We start from the raw sequence: 25,721 nt of genomic DNA on the forward strand, positions 1-25,721 counted from the left end.
TTGTTAAGGGGCTAATTATTAAAACCTTCCTATGAGCAATGTTAGCTACTTCTCCAGAATTTTTACTGATTGACTTGTTAAGTTTTAAATTAGTGATCATCAAAGAGGAAATATAACTGGACATAGTGGAAAACACCTGTACTCCCAGCAGCTTGGAAAGCTGAGGCAGGAGGATCACAAGTTCAAAGCCAGCCTCAGCAACTTAGTGAGATCCTAAGCAACTCAGCAGGACCCTGTCTCTAAATAAAATATAAAAAAGGGCTGGGGATATGGCTCAATGGTTAAGCACCCCTGGATTCACTCCACAGTACCAAAAACAAACAAACAAACAAACAAACAAACAAACAAAAAAGGAAATATATATTCCCAGCACAGTAGTTCTCTTCAAGGGTAAGTTTATCCTCTAGGGCACATTAAGCATTGTTCAGAGACATTTTGAGTTCTCATGTCGAAAGCAGGGCTATATTGGCATCAAGTGTACAAAGGCCAAAGGTGCTTCTAAGTATCCTACAATGTGCAGAGCCACCCCTCACAACAAAGAATTATGCAGCCCAAAATATTCATAGCACCAAAGTTGAGAAATCCTGCTAACACAACAAAATGCTCTTCAGGTTTTTTTTTTCTCTAATTACATACTCCTATACTCTTGCAAGAGATTCTAATAATAATAATACAGTGAGCACAGAAATGTGTGATATCTCTCAGGTGCAATGGACAGGATAAAGGTTGAGAATACTAGCCCTCAAACTATACATAATCCATTGTAAAATATTGTAAAAATTCTCATTATGTTAAAATTCCCAACCTATCCAACTGCTTTGGGTACTAAAATCAGGCAGAACTAATCCATGGTTATTAAATTCAAGAAGTGATTATTATTGGGAAGTAGGCAGGGGAGTATAAAGAAGACATGTGGTTACTAATAATGTTCTCTTTCTTGAGAAACAGATGATTGCATATGCGTGTTCAGTTTGGGAAAGTTCAACTAGTTGATTGATTATAATATGTGTACTTTTCTACATGTTTACTATATGTTAGTAAATATCCTGTGACAAGCAATAAACATAAAAATAATATTTTGCAGAACTTTTTGAAGGGATTAAAATTATAATTATAGACGTATTAATAAAATTATGTCTGTCAAATAACTAACCTTACCAAATATCTTTTGGTTAAATAAATTCAAATATACTTTTTAATATTTTTAGTTGTAGATGGACACAATGCCTTTATTTTATTTATTTTTATGTGGTGCTGAAGATCAAACCCAGTGCCTCACACATTGTAGGGAAACACTGTACCTCTGAGCTACCACCCCAGACCAAGCTCAAATATTTGAGTAATCAAAAATTAGAAAGTTTTTGGCTCTGAAACTGATCTTTAACTATATAATCAAACCATCAGTCTTGTAAATATGGTTGTCTATCATTAGTGGAAATGACCAATATTTAATAACCCCAAATAAATATGCATACATAATCTGATCTTTGAAATGTTATTTTACTTAATCATTAATTAGTTTAGAATTACTTATTGCTAATTATCAACTGATAAAGGGTACTTGATGACCCAAGAACCATATGATTAGCAAAACATGTCAACATAGGATTTAAAATTTGTCACTCAGATAATTTCATGCTGAAAGTTAAGATTGGAAACAATTGTTGCTAATAACCACGTGTCCCATAGGTGGCAACAGTGTGAGAACCAGCCAAATAAGAAGAATAGTAGCCATTTCTTCCCTCTACATTAAAATATATAGCAATAAACATTAAAGTTTATACCTGAAAAGGCTCTAGAGACTGGTAACAATTCAAAATATATTCAAGTATGTTCAAAGATGATAGATTCATATTTATTAATTGAAACCTTTGAGCATATATCTAAATTATAAATATGACACTATGGAAAAAATCAACTAAATCTTTCCTCCTCCCTGATTAAAATCATTTGAAAAATTTGCCTTCACTAAAGTCAGAAAGACAGATCTTTGTTTCAATTAATGTCATATAAAGGAGAACCATAAAAGGACAATGCATTTCTAGTGGTTTATACATATCAATTTAAATAATTTCCATAATTTTAAGTATACAATAATAACTGTTTTAATTATGGACCAATTGTAAGATAACTGTTTTTCTTTTCTAGCCCTGAAACAACTTCAAAGAATTACAACTCAAAGGAAAATTTGTGTGTCTGTATTAGTATCTACATTATTTTTTCCATCACTAAAGGCCAATCAAAAATTTGAACCATGCTACTACCCAATGAATCTATGGAATAACTTAATTCTACAGATTTTTCTCCAGCCATTTATGAGAACTCAATCCTTTCTATTTGTGTCTCCAATATAATAGCAAACAAACGAAAAGAGGGAACTTGCTTGTTTAAATTTCTATTGCAGACACTGTAGAACAAAACCAGCTATTTTTAAAAAATATGTTAAGTATCTTAGATGTTTAACTAGTTTGTAGAGGTAGATATTTTACAGGTTATTCCATTAGAATGTTTTCTCCAATATTTGCTGTACAATTTACTTAAAAGATTTAATATTGATTTTAACAGTGAGTCAAAAAACAATTTAAATTTTAAAATAAAAGACTAGGCCATGATACATACAATGTAAATTGCATTTTCTCACATGAACCCTATGACTAAAAGAGATGCTTCATTACATACTGTTTGCACTTATTGGAAACACAACTAAATCAAAGTTGATGGTTCATTTCATTTAACAGGGAATTGGGATGATGTCTTTTCAAATAAGTAAATCCATTTAATTATTAATTATGCTTCTCAGTTTGTAGTACATATCCTTTTGTGCCTTGACAAATTTGTTCTTTCAAAGCACATCCTCCCCAAATAGTCACTCACTTCCTTAAAAACATGTAATACTCTACTGTAGTAGTGGTCAAAAAGAAGGTATGGTTTTTCATAGTGGTATACAAATATAATATTGAAGTACTACATATATAGAAAAGCTTATAGAATAAAATAGCAACAAATACTTGATAGCTGTATCCTGCTTGGGAATATATTTTATAGTAGAGTATTTAATGTACTTAAAATTTGGTTAATTAGTTGTACTCTAATGACCTTACAAAATGAACCCAAGAATTTTTAAATACATTACAAGGTAAGAATGAAATTTCTTAATTTCAACTTGTTCAGCTAAAGTTAAAGAGTTACCAAAAGTCATCGTGTTTGTATTAAGGCAACAAATATATTTGGGTTACATGTAAATGAACTTATGCACTGAACTCTCTGCAAATATATATATAAAATTATGTCATTCTTTATAGTGATATTTTAATAACTACTAACAAATTGTTATGATAAGCACAGATCATACACTAAATAATAGGGGAAATTATGAGAAAAATGTTTTCAAAATCCTTTTGTAGAAATATATAAATAGGTCTTATTATGCAGGTAAAAAGACTTATTTATATTATCTAATGCTTTGGGGAAAATGTTAGGCTCCATAGTTTGAATTGATCCAATTCCTACTTTATCAATATTTTGTGATAGTTTTGGTCTTACATCTTTTGCTTGTTGTAGAAACAACAGAGCAGTTTCTCCTCTGCTAAATACTCATATATGTAACCATAATAAAAATGTATAGCTATCCACCCACTAAAAGTGATATGAGGAAGATTTATGAGCCTGATAGAAAACTACCACCATTACTGTTTGAAAATGAGAACAGGTGTAATTTTTCTAAAACACTCAAAACAAAGTATCCAAAACTTGGGAGCAGTTAAGAAGTCAGCATTTTCTTGTCCTACTAGATCCATGGATAGTGAATATGGATCATATTAAGGTACTTATTATATGCAATCTTTTTTAAAACTCTTAATGCAAAATTAATGCTATGGAGAGCTGTTATATATATTTAAATATATGTATATTTGCATATACATATTTAAATACAGATATTTAAATATATATCTTTTGTTTGTGATTAATATCAACATAAATAGTTATATCTTTTCCTCTCACTAGTTTTAACCAGCTTATTTATGAAAATTACAAAGATGGCAAGTGAGAAATGCCTGTTTACCTAATACCTATTTCAGTATGTTTTCACTTTAGATCTGTCAAATAAAATGGAATCTATACATTAATAAAGTAATTTGTATCTAAAATGTGTTAAGTATTTGTGAAAGTTCAAGAAGGAAATGTGTAGGAAAGCTTTTTAACTTAGCTGTAAATTTTTGTCAGGAAGTTATTCTCATGTGAATGCTTATATGGGAGCTAATAAGCACCACTCTAATTTAAAAAATCCAAAAGGACTTCCTAATATGAACTACTGAAGATGGCAATTTAACATGGTTTGACCTCCAGCTGATCCAGATTTCTACTTCAAATTAGAATATCTTCCTTGTACATTGAGTTTTCTTCTCACTTGTTTCAAACATGATTCCATAATGTATTCATCCCACCTTTGTAATGGGGTTGTAATCATATTACTTTTTCTTAATATGGACAGAACCAAATGAACAAATTAAATCTTTTTAAAAATTGTATCTCACTACACAGTTTAGATCCTTAACTAAGCCATCATTACACCTTTTCCCCTTTACTGTAATCTACAAAGATTAATGTTTCTTTTGAAAAAAAATGTTTTGAAAATATTTCCTCAAATGGTCCAATTTCCCACCATATGTAATTACTAAATTTATTGGATTCCACTGTACAGTTTGTCTAATAAAATGTGAAGTATTTAAGGCTTATCTGAAGATAAACAGGAAAACATTTAAATAAAGAATATAATAAATTTCCCTAATTAACAATATTTACTCCAGAATAAGAGATACCCCTTTTAGTCTAAAAAGAAAAAACTGCAATTATATGACAATTTTGATAGCGGATCTCATTATATGATAGACTTAGTAATCTACTTTTATTCATTCCTTAAAGACAATGAAAATGTTGTTGGTTTCCCATCCCATCACTTTAAATACTTTGTTATTGAAGTATATCTTCCTGAGATGCTTTATGTTAAGTGGAAGTCTTTACTTTGATCCTATAGATGGTTTGCTAATAAACTTTGAATGCTCCTAGTTTATATGCCAAAATTCAACAAAGCAGACCAATTTCTTAAAATAGGAGAATACATAGGCTTTTTAATGTGATTTTCCAAAAGGTCTGATGAGCTAGTCATGTTATTAAGGGTGAGAGGTTTTGGAATCTAGGATGACAGAATTTGGGAATGAGATGGGAAGTGATTAAGACATACATTAGGGGTTAAATGGTAGTGTTCATATTGTCAACTGGTTCAGATTTAAAAGTGGAGTTTTCTCTTTGCAATAGTTACTTGGGTAATGTTCAAAGAGAAAGACATAATAACTGGAACAGGCAAGTGAAACACTTTTAGTAGGGGATACTATACTATCTAGTATTGAACCTACTGCCCATAACAACATCCAGTTCTTATCTAGGACCCAAGTTTCTAAAATAACTTTCTCAATGAGTTCCAAATTCACAAGCTCTCTTTTGAAGGATAAGATAAAGTGGGGTTATACAAAATTGTGAATTGGGAAAATTCTGTTATTCTACTGTTTCAATATAGTCCTACATTTTCTGTAAATGAAACCTTACTGATTTTAAAAGACTTCAAAGAATTCTAAGCCTAGCTAGCTTTTTTTGTTGTTGTTCTCACAAGAGGTTCTGAAAGATATGAACACAAGGATTCTTTTATTCCTCTGCCTGCATAGGATATGAGTCATTTGCTATATCTTTTATCAACAAATTATTTAAGAGATATTAAGAATTTGCTTCAAATTAAACCAAAGGGGGAAGAATGCATCAAATAAACCAATTGGTAAGTGCAAGAAGAAGGAAATATATTAATCAAAAATGATTTGTCATGAAATGGTACAATTGTTGAACTGGGTGAGGGTTACACAGAGGTTAATTATATTCTTCTACACCTGTGTGTGCATGTTTCTGTGTCTTTCAGGACAGTTCAAGGTTTGAACTGGTGATTGTCTTGTATGAGACACAAGAAATTGTATATAAGGACCCTATTTAAATAACAATTCCTAAATACTATCCTCTCTATCATGTCATGGGCCTTTTTAGATTTGGATAATTCCATCTATACATAATGACATGAACTCTTCTGGAAAAATTATTTTTCAGTAATTCTCAATTTTTCTTTCTTGTGAAGGTACTTCAATTTTCAGATCTACATTTTTTACATGGAATTTGTTTTGGTATATAGGAAAACCTGTGCCAGTAAAAATCTATATTTAAATAATCTTTCATTTGTGACACTGACTGAATTTGTATGTTTTATTTTTCTTGGGCTGAAGCTTTCTAGTTCTGATTTATAAGTAAAAGTAAATCCAACCCACCTTGTTCCAGCTCCACCATAACCATGAACAACAGAAATAAGTTATCACGGCTCTCTGCTCCCCTCAGCAACTCTATGATACAATTTCAGACAGCCTGCAGAAGGATTCTTAAAAACATCAATCAAACCTATTACACTCTTCCTTGAAACCCCCAAAAGGCTTCCTACTTCGAACTTCTCACAGGTCCCCTCTCCTATCATTTCCCCTTACCCATCATTATTAAACCAAATTTGCTCTCTCTCACATAATTTGCATTTTTTAGTATCTCTGCCTTGCTATTCAATATCTACATGTGACAGCTTCCCTCTTGCCACTTGTGTTTCAGTTCAAATGACATGTACTAAGGAATGCTTCTGTCCACTCACCCACAGCAATCAGTTACACTGGATGCTTTTCTACTATCTTAGTTTTCATTTGGTGGCAACATAAGGGAACTTCCTAGAAATTCACAATTTAGGGCCCACAATTAAACTAGAATATTAATTTTAAAAAGCTCCCTAGGTGAATCAATAGACATAAAAATTGAGAACACTAGTCTAACATGTAAAAGTAATTGATTTCTTCTTTTTCAGCTAATGATTGTTAAAGAATAATAATCTTAGTTATAACTAAGAGTGATACATCTAGGTATTAAAATTCTATTAACTTCACACTAGTTAGAACATAGCAAGTTATTCATGTGCTCATTTTCAGAAATTATTCTCAAATACTTGAATCAATGCTTTCCTTTTCAATGTATATTCAGAATATAACTAGATTATTATCTCAGGGCTATATCATGAAAACAGGTTAAGAATCTTTAGTTTTTCTATAATATTAAATCTCAGGCCCTCTCAGCACTTCATTATGATTTTAGCAAATAACACATTCTTCAGGAATATTCCTGCCACCAGAATTGTTTAAATTCCTAGCTCATATAATTTTTAATTCACAAAATTCAACAAGATGATTAAAAGGTCCAAACTGCCTAAGAAACGTTAAGTTAAAAGGAGTGAACATTACAGCTCAACTTTAAATAAGCTCATAAAACCTAAAATTGCAATAAATGCCTTTTATTGTATGCTCATTTCAATGAGTAACATTTAGAAATAATAATCCCACATAACAGCGACAATCTTATTTTACAGCGTGTACATCATTTACAGCCACATAACACACAATTTTAGATTTTCCAAATTTAATATTCTGAAGTTAAGAAAGATTTAAAAAATTATTCTCAAGTAACTGATTCTTATCTGGTGCAAATAAAGAAAGGTGAACATTATTTGAAACACAAAGCCACAATATAGCATGAAGTAAAATTACATTTTAAGTATGTTCAACAGCTGAATGTAAACATGAAGCAACTAAAACTTAAAAGTACACATCATATGCATTACATTTATGAACAGGGTTTTCAGTAAATTTCCCTAAACCAGCTTTAAATATAAGCGCCATTTTGATTTGCAGCATGCTAACACAAAGCGTTGTTAAAGGGATGCATATTTTAAATTTATACACTGTAAACTGAATATCCACCTCCAAACTCTATTGGCAGCATATTGTTCTGTTAAATACTGCACAAATACTGCCTCATATTGAAAATGCATGTTAATAATATGGTATATAGATTTTTAAAATCAAAAATTTCAATAATGGCATAAAATTGCACCTTTAAACATTAGAGCAAGTAAGACTAGAATAATCATACTTGCTAAGACCCTAAAAAAACCTCTGAACATTATATTTAAGAAAACTGTGTTCTCTGTTTAATCTTTAGACCATTAAGAAATATAGTGCTGATTTTGTTTGCAACACTACAGTTGCATCCATTTTAGAAAGCCACATTTGACTCAAATGTACTTTTGTCACATATGCCATACAGAACAATAAACTTGAACATCAGAAAAAAGGGAAGTTTATTCCTTAGACTTTATGCTAGATTTCAGTACAGAATGCTGTATTTTAAATATCCTATCCTCTGATAAAATATTAGCTGCTCTGAAATTCTTTAATAGTACTGAATCAATTGAAACTGTTTCTCAGTGAAATTTATTTAAATGAATACACAAAACTTTATCCTTTTCTGGAATTCAATTTCCAGGTATAATATAAAAGGCTCAATGACTAAGTGACTGATGGATGACTGCAATTTATTTCCCCACCCCATCTGTAAAATTGCATAAAAGTGAGGCTTGCTTGCTAAAGCAAAGCATTGTTAAAACTCCTCAATTATGTGTTCTCTTTTCAGAAACATTTGTTTCTAGTATGATCAACCAAATAAGGTATTTGTCTTTACTTTTCCCCTTTGTAATTTAATTTGTGTATACTATTAAATAAACACTTTAAGTTTTTCTGAAATCATTCTATGGTGCTTCTTAAAATTCTTTAAGTAATTTTCAAAGGGCTATGAGACTCCCCTGTCAATTCAAATATTTTAAGATCTTTATTACAAAGAATGTAAAGTTATGGTTTAATATCAAGCTTTGAAATCAGATGAAACAATGAGATTTTCCTCCAAAGTGGCATATCTTATTTTCTAAATAGCTTCTTTCTTTATATTGATATAATTATATAAGAGCCTCTTTGTGGTGCCTCATAATATGCTGATTTTTTTCTGATGGTCTTCGAAATCCTTTCTTGCAGAATTCACACCTGTGTGGATAGTCTTTTGTATGAATTGAGATCACATGTCGTTTAAAGCCAGATGCATCTGTAGTGCTGTATTCACAATACTCACATTGGTAAATCTTCCTTCCAGTATGGGTCTTCATATGCTTTTTGAGTTCATTTTGCTGTCTGAACCCTCTCTTGCACCTTTTACATTTTAATGACTGATCCTTAGTATGAACTGAAAGGATATGACCACTAAGAATGAATGGATCTGATGTCTTAAAGTCACAGTGCCTACACTGATGAATCTTCCTACCCTTATGAATATCACTATGCTTTTTGAGCTCAGAAGGACGATGGAAACCTTTATCACAGACCTCACATTTGTGAGGAAAATCCTTGGTATGGACAGATATGATGTGCCGCTTAAGGTCACTTGAGTTGGTGCTCTTATGATCACAATGAGGACACTGGTGTGTCTTATGTCCTTGAAACAAATCCAGATGACGCTGAAGCTCCCTTTCATCACCAAATGCTTGGGGACAATGCTCACATTTATATGGCAAATTGTTACCATGTTTAGACTTAATGTGAGTTTTCAGATTTGACTGATCTGCACACCTGAAGACACAATACTGACATTGATATGGCTTCTCACCAGTATGGGTTCTCATATGTTTCTTGAGTTCAGAAGGATGGCGAAAACCCTTCCCGCATTCAACACAAACATGAGGAAAATTCTTGCTGTGAACAGCCAGCAAATGTCTGTTCAAGAGTCCTTGTTCTGCAGTTTCATAGTCACAGTATTTGCACTTGTGCATCTTCGGTTCCTTGTCTCTTAAAATAAGTTTATTTGAACTCAGTGGACTAGCCTCTCTGTATCTTCGTGTGTATTCTGTAAATTCATGTGTTTTGTCAACTTTGTTTATAAGCTTATGGCTTTCTAAGTGGTTATGGAAACTTACTTTCTTGTTAGTTGTAAAGTCACAATCTGTACACTGATATTTTTTTCTCATCAAATGATCAGGATGATTCTTCATGTGTCTTTTTAAGAATCCCCTGGATTTAAACTTTTTTGTGCAAATATGGCAAGGGTATACTGTCAGGGGCTGTCCATCAGGACCTATTATAACAGCTAGATAAAAAAAAATAAAGGAAATTTGACATTTGGTCAGACTATTTTAATGGATTTTACAACAAAGGTGACAAAACTAGCTGACATTCACTATGCGAAAACTATATTAGTTGAATAAAATCCTATAAGATAAAATTACAAAAGAAATTTATGGTAAAATAGCTCACTAAAAAGGATTCTACTACAGACCACTCACCTGCCAAAATGTTACCATCATATATACTTGGAAAACCAGAATTTGACACCCTTTACTGTTAAAACAACTTGAAAATTCTCTTTAAAAGGAGCAAACAAGCAGTTTTATTAAGTACCAGTATCACACTGTTAAAAAACAATTATCTACATAATACACAAACAGGTACATGGAGAGTATGACTAACTGTAAGCAACAGATTTTTTTCCTTTGGTTACAAAAATAATTGCACATCTCCAATTATTATAATATTCATAAAGCAGAGTATTTTACCTGTTTGCCACTGCCTTGTTTCTCCCTTTCTCCTCTTCTTCGATTTTTGTTTAAGTACTTTATTTGTATTAATACTATCACAAATTTGAAGGTACTGTGCTGCTGTACTACTTCTGTTTTCTAATGTTGAGTCCAAAGTATTTCCTAAAAAAAAAAAAAAATCAATGCATTGTTAAAATACATATAATTACGCTTTTTTGGTTTTGGTAGATTAATTACTACAGATGACATGGTACCAAGTTGCCTTTGCAGTAGTGAATTTCACATTATCATTCTCTATTTTTTTTCTGTCACAGATGTGTACATGTAAACACTCTGAATAGGATATCACATGAAATTAATGTTAAAATATATCACTTGGATTATCCTAAAAAATAAAACTGATGAGATCAATGTAACACAAAAATCTGAGTTTTATGACCCTATTAAAAATATTGTCATCAGACCAATTTCTCACCATAGGAGGCTGATAAAATCATAGTGATTTAGCAAGAAATATACATATATCAATGAAGCAATATAATCATGATAACTATATGTAATGCATGCAAAATCCAATTTCTTACATATGTGCTTTAGAATATAGTATACTTGATGTGAAGGGAAATAAGATTGGTTTTAGGAATTTAAATAACTGTGGCAGGCAATTTGGTATAATTTCAGTGGGATCAGTGCATAGGGAATAAAATCCTTAATAAAACTCCAGTTCTCACAAATATATTGTGGTGCTGTGCAATTTAATTTAAAATTGTAGATCTATAAAACTGTCAGGCTAGCTTATATGCTGCAATATATTCCTCTCATCAATTTCAGTGAAATCTACATTTAAGTTTAGATCATCAAATTCTTCCCAAAAGTGGAAACAGAACAATCAAACACTTTGTCATGAGAAAAAGCCTCCTTGCTTAATAAAAAAAAATATCAACCATAAAATACTACTTAGGGTGAATTAAAACTAAAAAAATTATGTTAACACATGGATTTTATATAACTGTTAATAAATTGATCAATCTATATCTCAAATGTTTGCCATATATATTAAGAAAACAGTTCCACTCGAGAAAAACATTAACAAATGACTGATACCATGAAAACACTTCTACTTTTCTGCCAAAATTTATATTTTATAATTTTTCCAAAGCAGCCTTGTATGACCTATGTGGTAAATTTTGTATCTTGAGAGAATGAACTGCATTCACTGATTAATTCCCATTATATCCACATAGAAGTTAATTTGCAAAAGAGGCAAATTACTATGTAACTTTATTAGGTATGTCCAGGCAAGGTAACAGTCCAACAAATGTTTCTGCAGATTCAAACTATTCTTTACCTACCAAGCAGTATATAAAACCAGATATTTAACATACAAAATGCTCCCTTACCTGATGCTTGACAATCTTCATATCTTCGGGAAACTCTTCTTTCATCTCCTAAAAAAAAAAAGGAAAAAGACTAATTACTAACTGATATGCTGATTATAAAAATTACTAGAGATCACATTTTAATCTATTAAAATCTTACTTTGCCCAACATTCCTTGGATTAAAAACTGTTTTCCTGAGTTCTTCCACTCCCTTGGATTAGGTAATTTCACACACTGAAAATAAGGGCTGCTGTCAGCATTCTTGAATTATTTACATTTAGGACAGTTTTACTTTTTAAATGTAAATTCTGTAACTATTTCTTCAAAGTACTTCTAGCACTGGAGATGCTCAATAAATGACTGTTGAATGAATGTACCTTTGGGAGAACCAATTTAGGTAAATTAATGCATTTGAACACCAACATTTTTCAAAGTAAACAGTATACCTGGACTACCTTGTACAATACACAGAAATGAGATTGACAGACAGAAGGGGAAGAAAATAACTCGATAAATTTACCTTCTATGACATAGTTTCTAAAAGAGCACACCTGAATTTGTTGCTTTTCAGAACCCCAAAATCTTATCTGTGGTGTTAATAATTGAAATGGATTTTTCCAAAAGAGGAAGGATTGATTTTTCAAAGGATACTCCTATTTTAGGAAAATAAAATGTTTTATGGCACTCTCTCATACAGGTAGGATTTAAAATAGATCCTACTGAAAATGTATTAAGCAAGGTTCACTTATGTGATAGGAAAAAAACGTAAAGTAACTAGAAATGAATCAGTCCACACAAAACATTTTATTATATTAGCCAACTCACAGTGGCATTAGCACAGCATATTTAATGGCCTAAAGGCTGATTAAATACATATGTTATGTACTTATCAGGTGAAAAAATGCCAGTGTCCTACCATATGCCGCAGCCCAGACAACAGGGACAATTGTTTTATTAACATCAGAGTCCTCAAGCTGAATCTCAGGGAGAGAAGTTCCTTCCTCTTCCCCTACAATGACTTCCATGTAAACTTCATCTGCTATTTCAGCGCAACCTAAATTTTAGAAATAATTCCTTGTTTATAACCCCAAATATTTAATAAGTGGGTAAAAAATCGAAACAATTTAAATCTTCCAACTTTCAAGATTTCAGTTTGGTTAATTTGAAATTTTGTAAATTTAGTGTAAGTTTATATTAGGCAATTTGGAGGCTAATGCCACTAGGAGACAATAATTTACAAAAATTCTTTTTCTCTCAGATATAAGTCCTATGAAAATGGCTTTTTAATTATATAAAATGTGTGCTTTCCATATATTGGCTGCTTTTATAGCCCATTGGGGATTGCAATTTTATAAAAAGAATTGTATTCAATAAATTTACCTGGTAGTACTTTGAACTCAGAACAGTTTCCCATAGAATATTAGAAAGTATTTACACTATCTCATATACTACATTCAATGTTATTTATGTAATAAAAAAATGAAAATACTGGTAGTTGAAAATTTCTATAAATTAGAATTATATATATATATGTAAATGTATATATAATGTATATCATCAAATGCTGTTGCTCAAGGACGTGTGTACACACTTCAAGAAGCGGAATTTAAGAGACTACTGAGGAGAAAAACAATTGAGGCACATTTAAAAATATTGTGGTTAAAAATATTTAAATATACAAAGCCAGTTTATATACTTTATGTGAAGCATCTGTTTACATTTAACCTGTTAAATAGAAAACTGACTTGAATTTATGCTTTTCTTTGATTCACACACTGAGATCTATTTACTATAAAAGCATGTGAAAATAAATGTAGGAAAAAATGTCCTTCCTTCTCCAAGTTTCTCTTTTTTCCATTAATGAGAAAGAGACCCTGGTCTGTTTTTCACATCCCCCTGGCACTCTGGTATCAGCCAACCTAAGCCTTAGTCTCCAACCTCCTACTGTGTCCTTTTACTAACTAATAAATTAAACACATTAATAAAAGATTTAGAGATCATATAGAAATTATTTCATTGAACCCTATCATCTCCACTCATATTTTTTGATATTTCAACTGAGATATACAACTCATGTAAATAGGTAGAATTCAGTTCCCCATGTCTTCAAGAGAAGGAAACATGAGGAATAGCTGTCAGAATGCAGTTCAGGTAAAAACCCAACATTGTCGAGGTAATGCTGTGAAATAGATGTTCTTTCCCTACTTGTGCAAAACAATAGCGTTTTCTCAACGTGCCAAGGAGACAGAAGTAGCCTTAGAGAAGGACTGTGTACTGAGGTGTGGAGAAAGTATGCAGAGAATTAAATGTCTTCAGAAATCATAACAGGAAAGGAAACCTGAGGATTTTTTTTTTTTAACCCTGTGGTACTCAGCCACAAGAAATCTTAAGGAACAACTACTTGGATACCATCAATAGCACTAATAAATCAAGATATTGACAGATTGACTTGAATGAATACTTACACAGCTAACCTCTGAGTGGCAGAAGAAGCAAAACCAGTTAGTCCTTCCCCTGCTAAATCCAGAGACCAATAGTGCTCAGTGCCATATGGAAAGAACACTGGCAGTAAAGTTAGATAGATATGAGTTCAAATCCTGCCTTCTAAACTTAATATTGGAATGGTCTTGGGCAAATTATTTTCCCTCAGTCTTTCTTCCTTCCATAAAATAAGGATAATACCACCTACATCAGACATGAGTTGTGAGAATAAAATGAGATAATGTGTGTGTAACATATCCAATAACACATATAACATTGATAATTCTCCATACATTTTCAAGCTCCGTTAATTCAGGAACAGTATATTGCTTATCACTGTATTTCCAGTATATTAACTTAGATATTGTATTTTATGTTTGCTGATGTGAACAATATATGTATACACTTATTTGTAGCAAAGGGTCAGGCTTATTTTAATAAATTTTGCTCTTATAATGCTTCTATGATTGCTTGCTTTTTTGAAAATACAAACATTACTCATGGGTTACTACAGTTCCCTTTTGTCTTACTGATATCATCTTCTTCTTGAGAAGAATCTTTAACTGCCATGTAAACCATCTTCTCCCGCTGCATTCGGCTCTGGTCAAGCACTCCGGCTACAGAATGTCCACTGGTGTACTCGCTCTCTGTGACAATTTCTGTTCCACCTTAAAAATTAAAGCACATGTCCAAATAGAGAAGTATCATGGAATAACTCCCTGAATTAATAAAGAGAATATACAAGAACTTTTTACCTTTAGAAAAATATAATTTTCAAAATTCCAAAATAAACTTCAAAGTGCCAAGAAAATTGTCATATAAGTTACAGTTTACATTTTCTGTCATCAGAGAAACAATAATTACTAACACATCACACTTAAATTCCAAGCATCATTTAAGTTTTTTAACATATATTTGCCCATTTATTCCTTACAATAGCCATATTAGGTAGTTACTGTCATTATGGCCATTTTAATGAATGAGGAAACAAGAGGCAGATGGAGGTTATGTAACTCACTTGGGTGGCTCAGCTAAATGTCAGAACTAAGATTAAAACCCCAAACATCCTGCCTATAGAACTCAAGTTCTTAAATACACATTAAAATTTCTTACTCTAAATTCTCTTCATTCATTTTGATATTTCCAGCTATAATACTCTACTCATGTTTGAAACACTCTAAGAATAACATATTTTGTATTCTTGCTTTATATTCACATACACAATTTTAAAATATACCACCAAAGAAAACTATTTAAAAATCTCTACTTTGAGGGCAATTTTAGAATAGTCCCTAGAAAAATAACAATAAATTCTAATTCATATAATAGCAATAATCTAAAATTAGTCTTTGTACCTATTTCAACATCATCTTCAGCCTCTGCTTTAAATATATACACTTTTATTACTTCTGAACCAAACCCATCTTCTTTAACATCTTCTTGTGAACCATCACTGCCGATTTTTAATGGTGTGTTCCCCATATGCTCTAATTTCTCTCCAACATCATCCACTGTAAAATATAAAGAGGAAATTATTTCAGTCAAAAAGTACTACCAATATTTAGGGTGTGATAAGCATAAATGCAACATGAAATAATGTATTTTAACCAAGTACCTACTATATTCATTTGATAACCTATAATGTGGTCACAAAGTGTTGTTTCATAGGATAACAGTACACAAGATAGGATACACTACATGATCAGAGTTAGATTTAAAAAAACTATTCAGAGATTTGAATTTATAAATAGGAAATAATAACTATTTAGCTTCAAATAAAATGACCTGGAGAAAAGATTGAATAATCTTCCATCACCAAAATCAATAACAAAAATTTATAGAACACATTACTTATAAAGTCCATAAACAACTCCCAAATTAAACAGCAGTTAATTATAAAATAAATTAGCATATTAAATCTAGAATTTTTAAAAAAGGAAGAAACAGAACATATTAACGATTTTATAAAAGGGGCTTTTCATAAATCCTTACAAAAATAAAATCTTAGTAAATAATTTCTACTGAGTCAATGGGAAACAACTTCAAACCACAAATTTTGTGTAAGTCTAAGTTTAGCAACATATGCTTTATTTCAAAGACATATGCAAAGGACATAACTAAACTGGGTACCTTTACCTCTTTCTTCTTATTAAAAACCTGATGTTTCAGTATGCATGAAAAAAATCAATAATATATAAAGGTAAAGCAACAGTATTTGAGACTACTACTTACATTTTAAGTATACTTACTAAATTCTATTTTCTGCTGTACAGTTTTTAAGGATAACATTTAGTTTCACACAAACAGAATACATGAACTGTGCAATGAATAGATTATACCTATAAATTTTTCCTATGGCCATAAGTAATATTCAAACAATATGTTCTCCCTAAATATTATATGCCTACCATTTTTAATTTTAATACTATTCCTATAAAACTAAAATGCATTCTAAATTTAAAATCTTCTGATATACATATGTATATATATGTATATCACATTACAATATATGAAACATCAAATTCTGAAGGTTCTAAGTATACATAATTCTAGAAATATGAAAAACAGAATAAATTATTAAAAAGCTATAAACTTGGTGTTCGTAAAATCTTAAAAATATTCAGGAATATATAAATGGGTCAAATACTACATTTTCCCTATTTCAGTTTCAAATTTGATACATATATTTAATAATGTAATTTTGGCATTTGAAAATGGAAAAGACCACATTTTAGAAATTCCCTTTACTTTGTAAAACTACTTAAACTTTGTTACTCAATACACATGATTCCACACACTTAAGATTTTAAGTATTTTATTGTCTATGAAAGAAAGCACTCGAATGATAAAAAATAAATGGACTAAATATTTTTATTCTATCATAGCAACTAATTACATTACTATACTTTGGGCAATTTGCGGGAGACTACAAAACAAATTAAAATGAAAGTAAAAAATGATGAAGTACATGATATTATTGGTTTAATAGCTCATAACATGTTGGAAACATGACATCATAAGAAAAATTAAAATAGACAAATTAAGTTTTCAGGAAAAAAAAGTACTTTCTTACAAAGATAGGATTAAAATATCAAAAAGTTTCCAAAACATGAATTTCTCATGTTGGAATAACTTAGTTATTTATAAACCCTGCTCTATTATATGTGAATGGTTTAAAGTCACCACAGTTCCCTCTGGAACAAGGTGAACTAAAGCTGCAATTCACTACATTAAAGCTCATGAAATTAAATACACATTTTTGGCAAATTTAAAATGCATAAGATCATTTTACCTTTAAGTTTTGTAATTATTGTTGCTATTCTCTCAGATTACATTTTCTGTTCTTAAGGTCTTTAATTTTAATGCATTCATCATTTCCTATTTAGATTCCTCAGAATGAACAATTTTGAAATATACTGAGTGACTGATTTGTTCCATATTTTAAGTTCATGGATTATAAAATTATTAAGGATATTGGTGTGCAGTTTGAAGTAAATCATCAAGATTTAGCCTTTGTTACATAAAGTACCATGTTGACAGACTTAATAGGCAATCAACTAATTTTAAAAACAAATCCTCAAAGACTCATATTAAATCATTCAGTCCCAAGTTTTCAATTCTGAAAATATTTCAAAGAAAATTACTCAAGTGCATTAAAATAGGATGGAAATATTCTAGAGCTTATATATGATTTATTATTAAGAAAGATAACAGACTGTTCAATTAACAGAACACTGAAAAATATAGTATCTGATAATTTGAAATGCAGTGCCTTCCTCAAAATGACAACCTAGTTCTAGAAAATACTTTCTTGAATGCATTTCTTATATTACCTAACAATTATGTACATAATATTTTGTTCAGTTGAACATTTAGAAGTAGCTTTTGCAACAAAGTTTATGCCATTTCACAATGAATTCTAAAATATTTTCAAATGCTGTAATGATTTCCCTATTACTTTTCTTAAAATTATAGACACCTGAAAACATATAATTATTTCATATACCCTAAGTGGTATATTTATTGCTCAATTTAAGATCTTATATGTGTTCCACATACAGGATGATAGGACAAAATGTGTTAATGCAGATAAAACTTAAAATACCAGCAGGGGGCAGCGATTCATGAATGTAATCCCAGCTATTTGGGAGGCTAATTCAGGAGGATCTCAAGATATTGGCCAGTCTCTACATTTAGCAAGACCCTGTCTCAAAGTTAAAAAAAAAAAAAAAAAAAGTTGGGGTTTAGCTTGTAGTAGAGAACCCCTGAATTCAATTTCTAGCATGGAAAAAAAACCTTAAAATATCTAGAATTCAAGTGTAACATTTTTGTTTATTGTAAGGCACAAGATATTCAGGTCCTACAGTGTTGTTTTTCAAATCACCGATAAGTGGGTATTGTATTCACACCACAGAAATCAACTAGCATTAAACATAAAACAGAATAGTAAAGCACACTGTTTGCCAACATTACGACATTTAGTAACATTAAATGTTCTTCTATAACCTATTGGCACAATTTGATTAAACTGTATTTTAGGAAACTGTATAATATAACACTGCTTTTTAAAGCTAAGTAGGCTTTTTAGTGCTTTAATGCTGTATCTACAAAAATTATACAGAGGATATGATTCCAATGTATATATACTGATATAATAGAGGGGTAGGGTTAAACAATGTACAAAGGATCTATATTTCACAATGGAGATAAAAACAAAAAATATAGTCACATTTAAATTTCAAAGGTATGCTACTCTCAAATATATATCCAACAGAACTAAAAACATACCTACACAAATATTATATGCAAATATTCACAGCATTATTCATAATAGACCAAAATGAAAATCCAAAATGTTCATCAACTGATGAGTAACCAAATATGGCATATCCATACAATGGAAAATTACTTGGAGATTAAAAGGAATGAAGTCCCCATACATGCTATGACATGAATGATCCTTGAAAACATTATGAATAGTGAAAAAAGCCAGATATAAAAGGCCGCACATTGTGAGATTCCACTTATATGAAATATCTAGAATAGGAAAAATCTAAAAATTGAATTATGGTTGCCTGTGGGTGAATGACATGGCAAGTAACTTCTAAAGGCTATAGAGGGGGTTGGGGATATGGCTCAGTTGGTAGAGTGTTTATCTTGCATGCACAAGGCCCTGGGTTCAATCCCCAGCAGCACCACCAAGAAAATATAAAATAAAAAAAAAAAGGCTATCGAATTTCATTTGTGGGTAATGAAACATTTTAAAATGATTAGACAATGGTTATACAAATCTGAATAAACTAAAAACAATTTACAAACATTAAATGGGTGAATTTGTATGGTGTGTGAATTATATCTTGATGAAGTGGTTTTACTTTTTTTTTCTTTTTGCGGTGCTGGGGATCAAACCCAGGGCCTTGTGCTTGCAAGGTAAGCACTCTACCAACTGAGCTATCTCCCCAGCCCGGTTTTACTTTTAGAATAACTTTTTTCTTTTATCCCTGAAATCAGTGAGGTTTGAATGAGATCAACCTACCAAGATATTTTGTTTTATACAAAATTATGTTCCTGAAGGAAATATTATTTACTTATTTTTACTTATTTCATAAGTAGAAAGTCATTTAAATACATTAAAGTGGCTCATTATAAAGGAATATCCCTGTTTCAGTGAAGCTTTTCATAAGAAAATAATCACTCACAAATGTCTTATGGGTGTTAGATATTTTTAGAGAAGAGCACATCTGGGACAATATTAGAAAGATATGGTTATTTTCTTAATTTCAATGTTACTTAGCACAAGTGGGAGAGCCTAACCATCTGCTCAGATAAAGAATTTGTGAAGTCTGGCTTGAGTATAGATTAAACTCAGATGTATCTAAGATACTAAGAAAAGATAAACTTCCTACCGCTAAAACTCAGCTACTGATGAGGTTTCCTTACAAAAATATTTAGGGATTCGGTAACAAGACAAAGTTCTAATTTAAGTACTCAGCTTTAAGTCTTAGATATTTGAAAACCTCTATTTCAGAAAAGAGGAAAAAAAATGACTTCTTGATTTAACATTATGGTCTTTTTAAGGTAATGTATTCTCTAATTTTTGAAAGATACAACAGTCAACAGAAACTGAGAGGTAATAAAAATGAATCAAAAATTAAGGAAGAGATTAAATCAAACGAAAATGGTTCCAGTAGTGCAAGCATTATAAAAAAGGTCAAAGATAACGATGGTGGGATAATGAGTGATGTAAGAAAACATTTAATTTATGTATATTTGCAAATACATTTTCTATAACATAAAATAACTTAGTCTTAACTTCATCTGATGAAGGAGTGATTAATCCTCAGCTTAAATTCCCCCTAAAATTATCCTGCAGTTGTTTCAGTAACATTAGAGTTATATAATATGCTCTTTAATTTTCAGTCTAAGAAGCACAGAATTCTTTGCATTTGACATATGTGGTAATTGTCAAGACAAATATTTGAACCTAACATATTCCAGAAACGTTTTGAAAAAACTTTCACAGAATCAAATCATAGAAGATAATGCAAGGTATGACTATTTATAGTAGAGGATATCTAAGTTTTAGGTCACTTTAATACCAATTTAATGAATACCACTTTGAAGACATATTGAATTTCTTTTCAAAGAAACAACCATATCGTTTTATAAATGATAATAATAGTTATTGTAATGTTAAGATGTAAATATACTATTGCTTTAGTAAACTACATCTGTTTAAGAATATGTAATAACATCTTCATTTTTTAATGGCTTAAATCAGTCCCTTAAAAGCAATGTAAATATTCACCATCAAAAGGAAAATGTTAACATATTAGACTTTGAAATCATATTTACAAATTTAAAAATCTAGTTTGTTTTAAATTCACCGACACATATATAACATTTATTTACTATATATTCATACATACACACACTCAGTGGTAATTCTCTTCCCAGTTAATCATTTTTGCATTTTTAAAAAGAACAAAATTCTTCCCCAGAAAAGTGACAAGTTTTTTTCTAATCTTTACTACATTTAGCATGATTTCTTCAAATTTTATAAAGAACAGATCCATTTCTTTTTCAAGCTCCAACAATAACATATCATGAGATTTTTATCATCATTGCTTTTCTGGAAAACCCATCACTTCAAAGGAAAATAAAATATTTCTATCTTCCTTCCTCAGATGTAAAGTTTTAAGGATCTCACATAGAACTCTGAAATAAATGCTAATAGTTTTGCATAAACTATATGCATACATACTTAGTCAAATGGAATACAAACATAGGGAGAACTATAGAATACAATTTCTATTCTGATATTAAAACACTGCATCATACCACTTTATTTTGGGGATAAAATTTCACTTAAAAACATGAATAAACTAAAAAAAATCTGAACACACCTTTGAAAAAATTAATTTTCAAAAGGTTTCCCTGTGACTTTTATTGAATACGTCCTCCATCCCAGAAAATCTTTCCAAGTTATATAAATCAATCTCCTGAGTAATGAAAGACTTTGTTTCACTTACAAGATATCATTAAGTAGTCTTCAGAAGTGCTCTTGACATCATCATCATCATCATCATCATCATCATCATCATCTTCGGTTTTTATAGTAACTGTAGAACCAGGAACACCACCAGCTGCTTGAATCACAGTTTCTGTATCTGAATTAGTTACAAGAACCTCCTCTGATACCATTGTGGGAGAGTCAACTCCTGAAACGCAATCTTGAACCACATGTTCTAAGTGTCCATCAGGACCAGTAACAAGGTCAGCCACAAAAACTTGCTCAGGTACTCTAACAGTTTCTGTAATTAGTTCAGAAGTCAAGATATGATCCCCATCATCCTCTTCTAAGTCTTCTTCAATGGCAACATCAGCTTCAAGTACAGCTTCAGGAACAATCACACCTTCTGTTACTACATCAGTCTCTGTGATGATATCAGGCCCATGGACAACTTCAGCTGCAAGGCCATGATCAAGAGTTATCCCATCATCTGTGACGACATCAGAAACTAATACAGCTTCAGGAACTGAAACAACAATATGGTCTCCATCTATATGTGCAGTACCAGCCATCCCAGCCACTATAATACAAACAATTATCCAAAAAAAGGTAAAGTTATTTTATTAATTAAAAGTAATATATTTAATACATTAACTGTTATAAAATATTACTTAATTATTAAAGTTCTTGCTAAATATAGCATTTTTAAAATATCACTGAAAATTTAACTGTAATAAAAATATCACTAACTAGGAATTGGAGTAGAAGTGGGTGAAAAAAGATGTTAGTAAAATTGAAATTAATACCAAAAAAAAAGTACTTTATTTTCAAGTAAAACATAAGATCAATAATGACACACCACCACACCCCAAAGAAACAGATAAAAAACAGTGGTAATGCTATAGGTTGGTGAGAATGTGGAGAAACTGGATCTCTCATATGTTGTTGGTGGAAATGTAAAATGGTAACAGCCACTCTGGAAAATAGTTGGGCAGTTTCATACAAAACTATAGACATTCACTTACCATACAAACCAACAATTGCTCTCTAGGGCATTTTTCCACAGAAACCTTAAAACATATGCTTATTCAAAAATTGTACATAAAAATTCACAACTCATAAAAGCTATTACTCATAGTAGCAAAAAATTGGAAACAAACCAAATGTCACTTATCAGGTAAACGATTGATTAAACCAATTCTGGCATACCCTTACTATATACTACTACTCAAAAATAAAAAGGAGCACACTATGATACATTCAAAAACCTCAATGAATCTCCAGAAAATGATTCTGAGTGAAAAAAGCCATCATTGAAATTGCCATACTGTATAATATATAAATGGAATAATTGGTATAACAGTCTTAAGATAATAAAACTACAGGGATGAAGAACAGATTAGTAGTTGCCAAAGATGGAATATGTGTGTTAATAGAACAAGAATAGCATATGTATGGTGATGGAACAATTCTGTGTATTCACTGTGGTGGTGTTTACAATAATCCATACATGGACCAAAACCATATAGGTACCACACACACACACACACACACACACACAAATCTGTGTAAAAACACTGAAAACTGAATGCGGTCTGTAGTTCTAGTTAACAGTAAAGTACCAATGTCAATTTTCTACTTGTGATATTGTACTACGGTTACATAAAATGCCAATACTGGAGAAAACATTAAAACCTATATACTACTTTTCCCTAATTCCTGAGAGTGCATATTTTTTTCAAAGAATAAAATGAAAATAAAGACATTAACAAAAAATTAATATATCCAAATAAGTTAATAAAATATATTATAAAATATTTATTATAAACATGAAAGTCCCTGAAATTGTTTCACTTATAAGAATTAATGTATCTGAAGTGGAAGGCATTATTCAATACCTTATTTAGTGGATCAAAAAAACTAATCATTTTAGACTAAATTTTGGTTTGATAATAGTAAATCTACAACAGGATCAAAACTTAAATGTTTTTCATGAGCAGCAGGGTAAATACCAACTCCCACTTGCCTTGTAAATATTGTATAAGCATAAACTCTCTTCATAAGCAATCATTACATTCTGCCACTCTGAGGTGGTAAACAAGATTGTTTGTTTTCTCTAGTAATAAGAGAAATGCAAATCAAAGCTACCCTAAGATTCCATCTCACCCCAATTAGAATGGCGATTATCAAGAACACAAGCAATAATAGGTGTTGGAGAGGATGTGGGGAAAAAGGTACACTCATACATTGCTGGTGGGGTTGCAAATTAGTGCAGCCACTCTGGAAAGCAGTATGGAGAGTCCTCAGAAACCTTGGAATGGAACCACCATTTGACCCAGCTATCCCACTCCTTGGCCTATACCCAAAGGACTTAAAATCAGCATACTACAGAGATACAGCCACATCAGTGTTCATTGCTGCTCAATTCACAATAGCCAGATTGTGGAACCAACCTAGATGTCCTTCAATTGATGAATGGATAAAGAAACTGTGGCATATATATATATATATACAATGGAATATTATTCAGCCATAAAAAATGATAAAATTATGGCATTTGCAGGCAAATGGATGAAATTGGAGAGTATCATGCTAAGTGAGATAAGCCAATCTCAAAAAACTAAAGGACGAATGATCTCGCTGATAAGCGGATGAGGACATATAATGGAGGGTGGGAGGGGTTAGCGTTAGGGTTAGGTTTAGGGTTAGCGTTAAGGAGGGTGGTAAGAATGGAGGAAGGAAGGACTGTATAGAGGCAAAAGAGGGGTGGGAGGGGAGGGGGGAGGGAAAAAATAACAGAATGAATCAATCAACATTACCCTATGTAAATTTATGATTACACAAATGGTATGCCTTGACTCCATGTACAAATAGAGGAACAACATGTATCCCATTTGTTTACAATAAAAAAAAAGATTGTTGGCCTGGTTATAATGAAATTATCTATATCTAGTTAAAATAAATTATAATAAAATTTTATTCTGAAATAATTCATCACAGAAGTCTTTTCCACCCAATGATCACTTTCTATAAACTATGAGAGAATGCCATTTGCCATACAATGTTCATTAGTTTTAATCAATTCACCATGGAAGTTAGTTAACATGAATAGAGACCAACTGACACCATCAAAAACCCAGCCCATCAAATAATAAAGTAAGAAGGGAACACTGCTCAACTTTCATTGGAGCTCTTCAGAGCATCTCCCTTTTTATTCTCTTGAATACTTGTCACCGTTCTCAAACTCTAATCTAAACCACCAGATTACCTCAAAAGAATACCATGATTCTGCAAATCTGTTAGACAAAGGGAATTTGTATAAAACAGATACTTTTATTCATTTATTATTCCACTGGATGTTTAAATAAGAGGAAAGAGGTGAAGTTTCAAATTTAGCATTTAATCTAGAAATGTGATGGCTTTTAGCATGAAAAAAATAAATATTAAGTGCACAAAATTCACAGTACTATAATTCTATATAAATAGATAATAAAATTACTATTTCATAAAAATCTTTATACAAATCAAAGACTTAAAATATAGGAAATACCACTTATTTAGAGCATTGCTGGAGGTTAGTTGGTTCCTGAGAGTAGATACAGAGAAGGATAGACTAATGCTTATACTGACCTGGGTTCTGATTAACTTCACTGTGTGGATTCATTCTAAGAATATGGAATAAGTGCCTTTCATTTTGTTTTATTTTGTTCTTTTTATTATTATTATGTGGGTTTTTTTTTTTTTATTGAACTCATGGACACTTTAAAATTTAACTATAACCCCAAACCTTTTTGTTTCTTGAGACAGGGT

General features: G+C 31.1%; 2 protein-coding genes across 7 annotated transcripts in view; one reads left to right on the forward strand and one right to left on the reverse strand.

The window, feature by feature from the left end:
- POF1B (POF1B actin binding protein) overlaps nucleotides 1–3,012 on the forward strand; it is a 73,176-nt gene extending 70,164 nt beyond the window's left edge. The window contains exon 17 of the mRNA XM_079123031.1: nucleotides 2,149–3,012. Coding sequence (XP_078979157.1) covers nucleotides 2,149–2,354 — 206 coding nt within the window. The 3' untranslated portion in view covers nucleotides 2,355–3,012. The remainder of the gene's footprint in view (nucleotides 1–2,148) is intronic.
- Nucleotides 3,013–3,729: 717 nt separating this feature from the next.
- The window catches only part of ZNF711 (zinc finger protein 711), a 30,433-nt gene continuing 8,441 nt past the window's right edge, over nucleotides 3,730–25,721 (reverse strand). For 5 of the 6 annotated variants that reach the window (XM_079123021.1, XM_079123020.1, XM_079123019.1 and 2 more), the window contains 7 exons: nucleotides 21,931–22,491; nucleotides 15,754–15,909; nucleotides 14,929–15,066; nucleotides 12,834–12,971; nucleotides 11,938–11,985; nucleotides 10,556–10,699; nucleotides 3,730–10,089 (listed from right to left, as the gene is read on the reverse strand). In XM_079123021.1, coding sequence (XP_078979147.1) covers nucleotides 8,912–10,089; nucleotides 10,556–10,699; nucleotides 11,938–11,985; nucleotides 12,834–12,971; nucleotides 14,929–15,066; nucleotides 15,754–15,909; nucleotides 21,931–22,491 — 2,363 coding nt within the window. In that variant the 3' untranslated portion in view covers nucleotides 3,730–8,911. The remainder of the gene's footprint in view (nucleotides 10,090–10,555; nucleotides 10,700–11,937; nucleotides 11,986–12,833; nucleotides 12,972–14,928; nucleotides 15,067–15,753; nucleotides 15,910–21,930; nucleotides 22,492–25,721) is intronic. The other variant, XM_079123022.1, reaches the window with a different exon arrangement.

This window comes from Sciurus vulgaris (genome assembly GCF_902686455.1).
Source record: "Sciurus vulgaris genome assembly, chromosome: X".
Lineage (NCBI taxonomy): Eukaryota > Metazoa > Chordata > Mammalia > Rodentia > Sciuridae > Sciurus > Sciurus vulgaris.